Source organism: Electrona antarctica, assembly GCF_951216825.1.
Source record: "Electrona antarctica genome assembly, chromosome: 12".
Classification (NCBI taxonomy): domain Eukaryota; kingdom Metazoa; phylum Chordata; class Actinopteri; order Myctophiformes; family Myctophidae; genus Electrona; species Electrona antarctica.
The window spans coordinates 2895882-2908241 of NC_136793.1; the positions used below are offsets into that span (position 1 = coordinate 2895882).

General features: G+C 46.8%; 1 protein-coding gene across 2 annotated transcripts in view; it reads left to right on the forward strand.

Annotated features, from left to right (window-relative positions):
• Positions 1 to 12360, forward strand: part of LOC306933424 (formin-binding protein 1-like) — a 77208-nt gene that overhangs the window by 24612 nt on the left and 40236 nt on the right. For both annotated transcript variants that reach the window (XM_079515643.1, XM_079515644.1), the window contains exons 8-11: positions 220 to 348; positions 4018 to 4164; positions 5050 to 5247; positions 9976 to 10152. In XM_079515643.1, the coding sequence (XP_079371769.1) occupies positions 220 to 348; positions 4018 to 4164; positions 5050 to 5247; positions 9976 to 10152 (651 nt within the window). The remainder of the gene's footprint in view (positions 1 to 219; positions 349 to 4017; positions 4165 to 5049; positions 5248 to 9975; positions 10153 to 12360) is intronic.

A 12360-nucleotide genomic window follows, 5' to 3' on the forward strand; every position in this document is an offset into this window, starting at 1 on the left:
ATGCGTTAAACATGTTTCAGAATGTGTCAAACATGTTTCAGAATGCGTTAAACATGTTTCAGAATGCGTTAAACATGTTTCAGAATGTGTTAAACATGTTTCAGAATGCGTTAAACATGTTTCAGAATGTGTTAAACATGTTTCAGAATGCGTTAAACATGTTTCAGAAGTTTCAGAATGTGTTAAACATGTTTCAGAATGTGTTAAACGTTGTTTCAGGCGCGCCACGCAGCCCAGCAGAAGCAGCAGTCGGCTCAGGAGTCCAAGCAGGATTACATGACCAGTCTGAACCAGTTCAACCAAGACCAGCACCAGCACTACCACACCCTCATACCAGTCATCTTCCAGGTACCATAAACCACACCCTGATACAAGTCATCTTCCAGGTACCATAAACCACACCCTAAACCACACCCTGATACCAGTCATCTTCCAGGTAACCACACCCTGATACCAGTCATCTTCCAGGTACCATAAACCACACCCTAAACCACACCCTGATACCAGTCATCTTCCAGGTAACCACACCCTAAACCACACCCTGCTACCAGTCATCTTCCAGGTAACCACACCCTAAACCACACCCTGATACCAGTCATCTTCCAGGTACCATAAACCCCACCCTCATCCCAGAAACCCCACCCTCATCCCAGAGACCACGCCCTCATCCCAGAAACCCCACCCTCATCCCAGAAACCCCACCCTCATCCCAGAGACCACGCCCTCATTCCAGAGACCACGCCCTCATCCCAGAAACCCCACCCTCATCCCAGAGACCACGCCCTCATTCCAGAGACCACGCCCTCATCCCAGAAACCCCACCCTCATCCCAGAGACCACGCCCTCATCCCAGAAACCCCACCCTCATCCCAGAAACCCCACCCTCATCCCAGAGACCACACCCTCATCCCAGAGACCACGCCCTCATTCCAGCAACCCCACCCTCATCCCAGAAACCCCACCCTCATCCCAGAGACCACGCCCTCATCCCAGAGACCACGCCCTCTTCCCAGAAACCCCACCCTCATCCCAGAAACCACGCCCTCCTCCCGTTATCCTCCAGGTGAGACCAGCAGCACCAGTTCTGTCCAGTAAAGGTCGTTTCAGACCAACAGCGACTAGTCGTTCATTAACAACCAGAGGCGTGCGTTTAGTTTGGACGTGCGGAGAACGAGGGGCGATCAACACCCCCGCAGGCGACTAGACCTGGATTGTGGTGAGACTGTTGCCTCTCGCAATATCCAAATGCTTCCGTCGTACAGTCTGGAGCAACGGAAGCTCTGATCACGAGTCAAATATAAATGCTTCCGTCGTACAGTCTGGAGCAACAGAAGCTCTGATCACGAGTAAAATATAAATGCTTCCGTCGTACAGTCTGGAGCAACGGAAGCTCTGATCACGAGTCAAATATAAATGCTGCCGTCGTACAGTCTGGAGCAACGGAAGCTCTGATCATGAGTAAAATATAAATGCTTCCGTCGTACAGTCTGGAGCAACGGAAGCTCTGATCACGAGTCAAATATAAATGCTTCCGTCGTACAGTCTGGAGCAACGGAAGCTCTGATCACGAGTCAAATATAAATGCTTCCGTCGTACAGTCTGGAGCAACGGAAGCTCTGATCACGAGTAAAATATAAATGCTTCCGTCATACAGTCTGGAGCAACGGAAGCTCTGATCACGAGTAAAATATAAATGCTTCCGTCGTACAGTCTGGAGCAACGGAAGCTCTGATCACGAGTAAAATATTAAGCGGAAGTGGAGCCGCCTCCTACCCACTTCCGTTTCGTTTTTACATTCGCGCAAATTTATCCTAATATAAATTTAAAACATCTTAGCATTTATAGGTTGTTGCTTAGCAGAAATGTAAAGATATGTTAAACTATATTTTATTGAACGGAAATGGCAGCTTCCTTACTTTGATTTTGGGAGACGTAGTTCCAGACTCTATACAGCATTCAGAGATTGTAGTTATCTGGCTAACGAGACCAGCTGAGTCATGAGCAGAGCTGTGATTGGTCCAGGGCCAACAACGCCTGCCTCACACGCTGCCTGTCTGAAAAGACCTTAACCCATTTAGGCCGAAATGTAACACTTTTCTGAAATACCTCATGTTTCCGTATCAGTGGTGCTCAATATTTCATGTTTCTGTATCAGTGGTGCTCAATATTTCATGTTTCTGTATCAGTGGTGCTCAATATTTCATGTTTCTGTATCAGTGGTGCTCAATATTTCATGTCAAGGAACCCCAAAAATAATCTGTAATTGGCCGCCGACCCCCATCTGAAGATATGTTGTTCCAGGAAACCCTCAGAAGCAAAGATTTGAGTTAAAAACGTTTGCTCTGAAATAATATATATTCAAAGATTTGTGCCGCATTTTCACGATTTTTCTAAAATAGCAGACCTGCTTTTTTTCAATAGCTAAATTATAACATGCTTAAAACACCAACAGGGGTTCCCGCCCCAAAATGGGTTAAAACTGTGAAGGAAAAAAATGCCTGTCCACGAAAAAAAACAAAAATGTAAAAAACTAAGCTATGACTAAAACTGAACAAACCCACTGGGCCAAACATGGCTCCTCCCCGTGGCGTCCTACTGGGCCAAACATAGCTCCTCCCCGTGGCGTCCCACTGGGCCAAACATAGCTCCTCCCCGTGGCGTGGGCCAAACATGGCTCCTCCCCGTGGCGTGGGCCAAACATGGCTCCTCCCCGTGGCGTGGGCCAAACATGGCTCCTCCCCGTGGCGTGGGCCAAACATGGCTCCTCCCCGTGGCGTGGGCCAAACATGGCTCCTCCCCGTGGCGTGCGCTGGGGTGTGTTGTCTGTTTGGTTGGTGCCCCGCTATGATCGGTAGGACTGAAACATGTTGTCTGTTTGGTTGGTGCCCCGCTATGATCGGTAGGACTGAAACATGTTGTCTGTTTGGTTGGTGCCCCGCTATGATCGGTAGGACTGAAACATGTTGTCTGTTTGGTTGGTGCCCCGCTATGATCGGTAGGACTGAAACATGTTGTCTGTTTGGTTGGTGCCCCGCTATGATCGGTAGGACTGAAACATGTTGTCTGTTTGGTTGGTGCCCCGCTATGATCGGTAGGACTGAAACATGTTGTCTGTCTGGTTGGTGCCCCGCTATGATCGGTAGGACTGAAACTCGCCCAAGTGATGAAAGGTTCCGTGGTGCACAAAACTATTAAAGCGCAATTTAAAATGCGAAATGAGTTTTTTTAATTGTGTTATTGAGACAGAGTAACTCTGTCTTACTCTGTGGCTTGAGTTCTCCCAGTTTTTGCATCTACTGTTGTTTGAGTTCAGGAACGTGTTGAGAAATGTGAACACAAATAAAGGTGTGTGTGTGTGTGTGTGTGTGTGTGTGTGTGTGTGTGTGTGTGTGTGTGTGTGTGTGTGTGTGTGTGTGTGTCTCTGTGTGTGTGCGTGCGGTGTGGTGCGCGGTGTGTGTCTGTGTGTGTGTGTGTGTGTGTGTGCGTGCGGTGTGGTGTGCGGTGTGTGTGTGTGTGTGCGGTGTGGTGCGCGGTGTGTGTCTCTGTGTGTGTGTGTGTGTGTGTGTGCGTGCGTGCGGTGTGGTGCACGGTGTGTGTGTGTGTGCGTGCGGTGTGGTGCACGCTGTGTGTCTCTGTGTGTGTGCGTGCGGTGTGGTGTGTGTCTCTGTGTGTGGGTGTGTGTGTGTGCGTGCGGTGTGGTGCGCGGTGTGTGTGGGTGTGTGCGGTGTGGTGCACGGTGTGTGTCTCTGTTTGTGTGCGTGCGGTGTGGTGTGTGTCTCTGTGTGTGGGTGTGTGTGCGTGCGGTGTGGTGCGCGGTGTGTCTCTGTGTGTGGGTGTGTGTGCGTGCGGTGTGGTGCGTGGTGTGTCTCTGTGTGTGGGTGTGTGTGCGTGCGGTGTGTCTCTGTGTGTGGGTGTGTGTGCGTGCGGTGTGGTGCGCGGTGTGTCTCTGTGTGTGGGTGTGTGTGCGTGCGGTGTGGTGCACGGTGTGTGTGTGTGTGCGTGCGTGCGCGTCTCCAGCGCATCCAGGACATGGAGGAGAGGCGGATAGAGAGAGTGGGCGGGGCCATGCGCTCCGTGGCGGAGCTGGAGAGGAAGGTTCTGCCCATCGTGTCCCGATGTCTGGACGGCATCACGCACTCTGCCGAGAGCATCCAGCCCTCCATGGTATGTTACTGTCCCTTTAAGAGCCCTCCATGATCTGTTACTGTCCCTTTAAGAGCATCACCCACTCTGCCGAGAGCATCCAGCCCTCCATGGTCTGTTACTGTCCCTTTAAGAGCCCTCCATGGTCTGTTACTGTCCCTTTAAGAGCATCACCCACTCTGCCGAGAGCATCCAGCCCTCCATGGTCTGTTACTGTCCCTTTAAGAGCATCCAGCCCTCCATGGTCTGTTACTGTCCCTTTAAGAGCATCCATGGTCTGTTACTGTCCCTTTAAGAGCCCCCCATGGTCTGTTACTGTCCCTTTAAGAGCCCTCCATGGTCTGTTACTGTCCCTTTAAGAACCCTCCATGGTCTGTTACTGTCCCTTTAAGAACCCTCCATGGTCTGTTACTGTCCCTTTAAGAGCCCTCCATGGTCTGTTACTGTCCCTTTAAGAGCCCTCCATGGTCTGTTACTGTCCCTTTAAGAGCATCCATGGTCTGTTACTGTCCCTTTAAGAGCATCCATGGTCTGTCCCTTTAAATCTAAATTCTTGGTGCGCTCGTTTTCAGGACACTGGGCAGGTGGAGGTTAACCCATTTAGACCTGAGCTCCATTCTACAAAATGTATAAATCGTGTCAGTTTTCTGAAAAAACCCATGTTTTTATATCAGTGGTTCTCAAACCAAGGACCCCCCAGAAGCAAAGATTTGAGTTAAAAACGTTCGCTCTGAAAGAATACAATATATATTCCAAATTTGCGCCACATTTTCATGAAATAGCAGATCTACGAGCTTGTAGATCTGCTATTTTTCAATAGCTAAAGTATAACGTAATGCTTTAAAACACCAAAAGGGGTTCCCGGCCCAGAACGGGTTAAGTAAGTCTGGGTGCGCTTGTTTTCAGGACACGCGTCAGGTGGTGGAGGCGTTTAAGTCGGGGTTCGAGCCTCCGGGCGACGTGGAGTTTGAGGACTACAGCGCCACCATGAGGCGCAGCGTGTCAGAGTCCAGCTACCTGGACACCCGCGCAGAGGCGGGGCCGGGGCGGCGGGGGAGGAGCAACAGCCGAGGGAAACTCTGGCCCTTCATCCGCAAGAACAAGGTGCACGCACACACACACACACACACGCACACGCACACGCACACACACGCACACGCACACACACACATACACATACACATATAGACGCCTTATCAGACGACGTCACACTGATAAGAAACGGCATGCGTGCGCATAAAGGCAGCAGAAGAACACCACCTCTCATAAGATGCAATGGAAAAGTTCTAACTGCACTCACGTGTAAAAAATGCCCCATCAAACTTTCAGATGCTGTTTTTCTCCCAGTGTGGAGGAAGAATGATTAGGATTTTTATTGTGCTCTCTCGCCCTTGAAATATATAATCCTTGGTTTCTGTTGTGTTTGAACAATAATAGCAATTCAAAACAGTTGTCCTCAAAACCACACCTCCAGTCGCTGTCATAAGAACGGGAGGTGCGCTCATGGTCACGGCAGCAGAGCCTATTTGTGCACGGCTGCACGCGCATCTGCAGCCCATCAAGTATAATTTATGCTTCGTCCCGCGATGGTGTCGCGCACACAGACCTCTACGCTCACAACAGTCGCATCTGCGATGCGATGTCAGCTTGTATATCAGCTGTTCTCTGTGCGCAATACTGTTGGGCTTTGAAGTATAAATGTCTCCTAGGGTGCACCTCACTAGCCAACTCACAAGAGGAGGTTGAATGGACTGAAACCAGCGCTCCCCAAAACAAAAGGTTTGGAGATCTGTTGGGAATTGATTACATGAAACAGTCATCCGTGCGCCCAGTCCTAATGTTTGTAAACAAATAATTGGTCTATACATACATACAGTCACAAATGCCACTCGCACGCACGCACACATGCATGAGGTTATCACTGACGCTTACAAAATCACAGTCAGCACTGTAGACCTCACGACACGTACATATGTGACTACATTTGACTGAGGGACTGCCATTGGATTTTTTTAAATTTTCGTTTTGTCATGTCATATGAAAGCAGGGAATCATAGCTTCAAATTGACATATTGGTTTTGGAGATATGGCTTATAGAGTAATGTCTTGCAGAGAAACAGCGAGTTGAGAAAACAGACTTGAAAGGTTCACTTCTGTGGTCTCTAACATTACACCTAGCTACATGTTTAAGCATTTATTTCATATTTACATGTCTTCTGTGGACTCTAACATTACACCTAGCTACATGTTTAAGCATTTATTTCATATTTACATGTCTTCTGTGGTCTCTAACATTACACCTAGCTACATGTTTAACATTTATTTCATATTTACATGTCTTCTGTGGTCTCTAACATTACACCTAGCTACATGTTTAAGCATTTATTTCATATTTACATGTCTTCTGTGGTCTCTAACATTACACCTAGCTACATGTTTAAGAATTTATTTCATATTTACATGTCTTCTGTGGTCTCTAACATTACACCTATAGCTACATGTTTAAGCATTTATTTCATATTTACATGTCTTCTGTGGTCTCTAACATTACACCTAGCTACATGTTTAAGCATTTATTTCATATTTACATGTCTTCTGTGGACTCTAACATTACACCTATAGCTACATGTTTAAGCATTTATTTCATATTTACATGTCTTCTGTGGTCTCTAACATTACACCTATAGCTACATGTTTAAGCATTTATTTCATATTTACATGTCTTCTGTGGTCTCTAACATTACACCTAGCTACATGTTTAAGCATTTATTTCATATTTACATGTCTTCTGTGGTCTCTAACATTACACCTATAGCTACATGTTTAAGCATTTATTTCATATTTACATGTCTTCTGTGGTCTCTAACATTACACCTATAGCTACATGTTTAAGCATTTATTTCATATTTACATGTCTTCTGTGGTCTCTAACATTACACCTAGCTACATGTTTAAGCTCTGACACTTATTTCAGACATGCTCTAGTATGTGAAGAGTCTGCCTGTGCTATTAAGTCATTTTGAAAAAAAGTTGTTCTCCTCTGGTGAAAAGCTGTAATTTGCGCGATGGCAGTCTCTGTCAAATCTGGTCACATATACGTACACGCATGATCAGTTAGCTGATAAGACTGTTGACCTCACATGTTTGTGCTCTCTTGACCAATCCAGGGTTTGGTTTCTTTGCTACACGGCTTGATTGGCGTATGATACGGGGGCGGGGCGACTGCTAGACAGGGACGCAATAAAACAACCACCTCTGCATCCACGGGATGCACTACTGTACTGTTTTTTAATTCTAGTTTATTGTGCTAGGTTTAGTTACTGTATAATAACCATTTCTTCTTCTGTTTTCTACATGAATATAACTACAATATAACCATATAAAATGACGGATCTCTTCTCCACTAGACATTTAGTTCTACTGGATCTCTTCTCCACTAGTCCCTCCCGGACATGTAGTTCTACTGGATCTCTTCTCCACTAGTCCCTCCCCGACATTTAGTTCTACTGGATCTCTTCTCCACTAGTCCCTCCCTGACATTTAGTTCTACTGGATCTCTTCTCCACTAGTCCCTCCCTGACATTTAGTTCTACTGGATCTCTTCTCCACTAGTCCCTCCCTGACATGTAGTTCTACTGGATCTCTTCTCCACTAGTCCCTCCCCGACATTTAGTTCTACTGGATCTCTTCTCCACTAGTCCCTCCCTGGCATTTAGTTCTACTGGATCTCTTCTCCACTAGTCCCTCCCTGACATTTAGTTCTACTGGATCTCTTCTCCACTAGTCCCTCCCTGACATTTAGTTCTACTGGATCTCTTCTCCACTAGTCCCTCCCTGACATTTAGTTCTACTGGATCTCTTCTCCACTAGTCCCTCCCTGACATTTAGTTCTACTGGATCTCTTCTCCACTAGTCCCTCCCTGCCATTTAGTTCTACTGGATCTCTTCTCCACTAGTCCCTCCCTGACATTTAGTTCTACTGGATCTCTTCTCCACTAGTCCCTCCCTGACATTTAGTTCTACTGGATCTCTTCTCCACTAGTCCCTCCCTGACATTTAGTTCTACTGGATCTCTTCTCCACTAGTCCCTCCCTGACATTTAGTTCTACTGGATCTCTTCTCCACTAGTCCCTCCCTGACATTTAGTTCTACTGGATCTCTTCTCCACTAGTCCCTCCCTGACATTTAGTTCTACTGGATCTCTTCTCCACTAGTCCCTCCCTGACATGTAGTTCTACTGGATCTCTTCTCCACTAGTCCCTCCCTGACATGTAGTTCTACTGGATCTCTTCTCCACTAGTCCCTCCCCGACATTTAGTTCTACTGGATCTCTTCTCCATTAGTCCCTCCCTGACATGTAGTTCTACTGGATCTCTTCTCCACTAGTCCCTCCCCGACATTTAGTTCTACTGGATCTCTTCTCCACTAGTCCCTCCCTGACATTTAGTTCTACTGGATCTCTTCTCCACTAGTCCCTCCCTGACATTTAGTTCTACTGGATCTCTTCTCCACTAGTCCCTCCCTGACATTTAGTTCTACTGGATCTCTTCTCCACTAGTCCCTCCCTGACATTTAGTTCTACTGGATCTCTTCTCCACTAGTCCCTCCCAGACATTTAGTTCTACTGGATCTCTTCTCCACTAGTCCCTCCCTAACATTTAGTTCTACTGGATCTCTTCTCCACTAGTCCCTCCCTGACATTTAGTTCTACTGGATCTCTTCTCCACTAGTCCCTCCCTGACATTTAGTTCTACTGGATCTCTTCTCCACTAGTCCCTCCCTGACATTTAGTTCTACTGGATCTCTTCTCCACTAGTCCCTCCCTGACATTTAGTTCTACTGGATCTCTTCTCCACTAGTCCCTCCCTGACATTTAGTTCTACTGGATCTCTTCTCCACTAGTCCCTCCCTGACATTTAGTTCTACTGGATCTCTTCTCCACTAGTCCCTCCCTGACATTTACTTCTACTGGATCTCTTCTCCACTAGTCCCTCCCTGACATTTAGTTCTACTGGATCTCTTCTCCATTAGTCCATCCCTGACATGTAGTTCTACTGGATCTCTTCTCCACTAGTCCCTCCCCGACATTTAGTTCTACTGGATCTCTTCTCCACTAGTCCCTCCCTGCCATTTAGTTCTACTGGATCTCTTCTCCACTAGTCCCTCCCTGACATTTAGTTCTACTGGATCTCTTCTCCACTAGTCCCTCCCTGACATTTAGTTCTACTGGATCTCTTCTCCACTAGTCCCTCCCTGACATTTAGTTCTACTGGATCTCTTCTCCACTAGTCCCTCCCGGACATTTAGTTCTACTGGATCTCTTCTCCACTAGTCCCTCCCTAACATTTAGTTCTACTGGATCTCTTCTCCACTAGTCCCTCCCTGACATTTAGTTCTACTGGATCTCTTCTCCACTAGTCCCTCCCTGACATTTAGTTCTACTGGATCTCTTCTCCACTAGTCCCTCCCTGACATTTAGTTCTACTGGATCTCTTCTCCACTAGTCCCTCCCTGACATTTAGTTCTACTGGATCTCTTCTCCACTAGTCCCTCCCTGACATTTAGTTCTACTGGATCTCTTCTCCACTAGTCCCTCCCTGACATTTAGTTCTACTGGATCTCTTCTCCACTAGTCCCTCCCTGACATTTAGTCTAGTTTCTGAGGGGTGCTAGCCCCCCCCCCCCTAGCCCCTCACTTCACACAGGTGTGATTTTTTAACTGTCTGTCTGTCTGTATGTCTGTCTGTCTGTCTGTCTGTCTGTATGTCTCACTCTCTCTCTCTTGTCTCCTGTTTGTCTCCTATCTCTCTCTCTCTCTCTCTCTCTCTCTAGCTGATGACTCTCCTCTCTTCCCCTCGTCAGCCCCCCCCTCCCCCTCCCACCTCCCCCTCTCCGGAGGGCGAGTCTCCGCCCCCTCCGGCCCGAGAGCCAATAGTGCAGCGGCTCAACGACCTCATGTCCTCTGGTTCCAGAACCAGGAAGCAATGTCTCCGCAGCCTCAAGAGAGGGGTACACACACACGCACACACACACACACGCACGCACACGCACACACGCGCAAACGCACACACACACGCGCAAACGCACACACACACGCACGCACACACACACACACACACACGCACGCGTGCACACGCGCACACACACACACACACACGCACGCGCGCGCGCGCACGCACACACACACACACAAACACACGTTACTGTCCATCCATAATTTGTCCATGTGGTTGCTGTCGGGTAGATTCCTTTTCAGGAAATTAGGCAGATCTACAAGTTCACGCCGTGTTATATGAATATAGAAAATGGCAGATCTATACAAGCTCGTTGCATGTTGTAAAAAGTAGTAATATGGATTCGGGGGGGGATTCTGCCCGGCAACAACCATACCTATATATTACTACTGTTACATAAACATTGATTCTTTTCACATTTTATGCATTTTATTTATTTTCAGATGTACATTTTTCTTCCATAGTTTATTATTATTTATTATATTCCATGTTTTAAAACATTAAAACGCATCTTTGGGATACTTAGAGGAGCGCTATATTCATTTAGAGATATTATTTTTAGTTGATAATCACGTGTGTGTGCGTGCGTGCGTGCGTGCGTGCGTGCGTGCGTGCGTGCGTGCGTGCGTGCGTGCGTGCGTGAGTCATATTACCATGTCAGAACCAACTAACTGAATAGAGCACCAAAGTCTGACATCAACACCGCAGTAGAGGGCGCCAAATCCACGGGTTCATGTACTTTTTATTTGCATTGTAATCCCCACAGGGGGGATCTTAGATCGCCTCATATAAGAACGGTGTTTAAAAAATAAACAAATCATCCTGACGGCCGTTTCACTCATATGGATATGAAGAATCAACTGACTGAGAGAAAACGCTATTGTTACTGCTTCTGAATTAGTTACATTTTCACTAGAAACAGACTGTATCAAAATATGACTGACTGACGTTCGTAAACGATACAGAGACACCTCCCTGACAATATAACGACACAGAGACACCTCCCTGACAATATAACGATACAGAGACACCTCCCTGACAATATAACGATACAGAGACACCTCCCTGACAATATAACGACACAGAGACACCTCCCTGACAATATAACGATACAGAGACACCTCCCCGACAATATAACGATACAGAGACACCTCCCCGACAATATAACGATACAGAGACACCTCCCCGACAATATAACGATACAGACACCTCCCCGACAATATAACGATACAGAGACACCTCCCCGACAATATAACGATACAGAGACACCTCCCCGACAATATAACGATACAGAGACACCTCCCTGACAATATAACGATACATAGACACCTCCCTGACAATATAACGATACAGAGACACCTCCTTGACAATATAACGATACAGAGACACCTCCCTGACAATATAACGATACAGAGAAACCTCCCTGACAATATAACGATACAGAGAAACCTCCCTGACAATATAACGATACAGAGACACCTCCCTGACAATATAACGATACAGAGACACCTCCCTGACAATATAACGATACATAGACACCTCCCCGACAATATAACGATACAGAGACACCTCCCTGACAATATAACGATACAGAGACACCTCTTCGACAATATAACGATACAGAGACACCTCCCCGACAATATAACGATACAGAGACACCTCCCCGACAATATAACGATACAGAGACACCTCCCTGACAATATAACGATACAGAGACACCTCCCTGACAATATAACGATACAGAGACACCTCCCTGACAATATAACGATACATAGACACCTCCCTGACAATATAACGATACAGAGACACCTCCCTGACAATATAACGATACAGAGACACCTCTTCGACAATATAACGATACAGAGACACCTCCCCGACAATATAACGATACAGAGACACCTCCCCGACAATATAACGATACAGAGACACCTCCCTGACAATATAACGATACAGAGACACCTCCCTGACAATATAACGACACAGAGACACCTCCCTGACAATATATCGACACAGAGACACCTCCCTGACAATATATCGACACAGAGACACCTCCCTGACAATATAACGACACAGAGACACCTCCCTGACAATATAACGACACAGAGACACCTCCCTGACAATATAACGATACAGAGACACCTCCCTGACAATAGAACGACACAGAGACACCTCCCTGACAATATAACGATACAGAGACACCTCC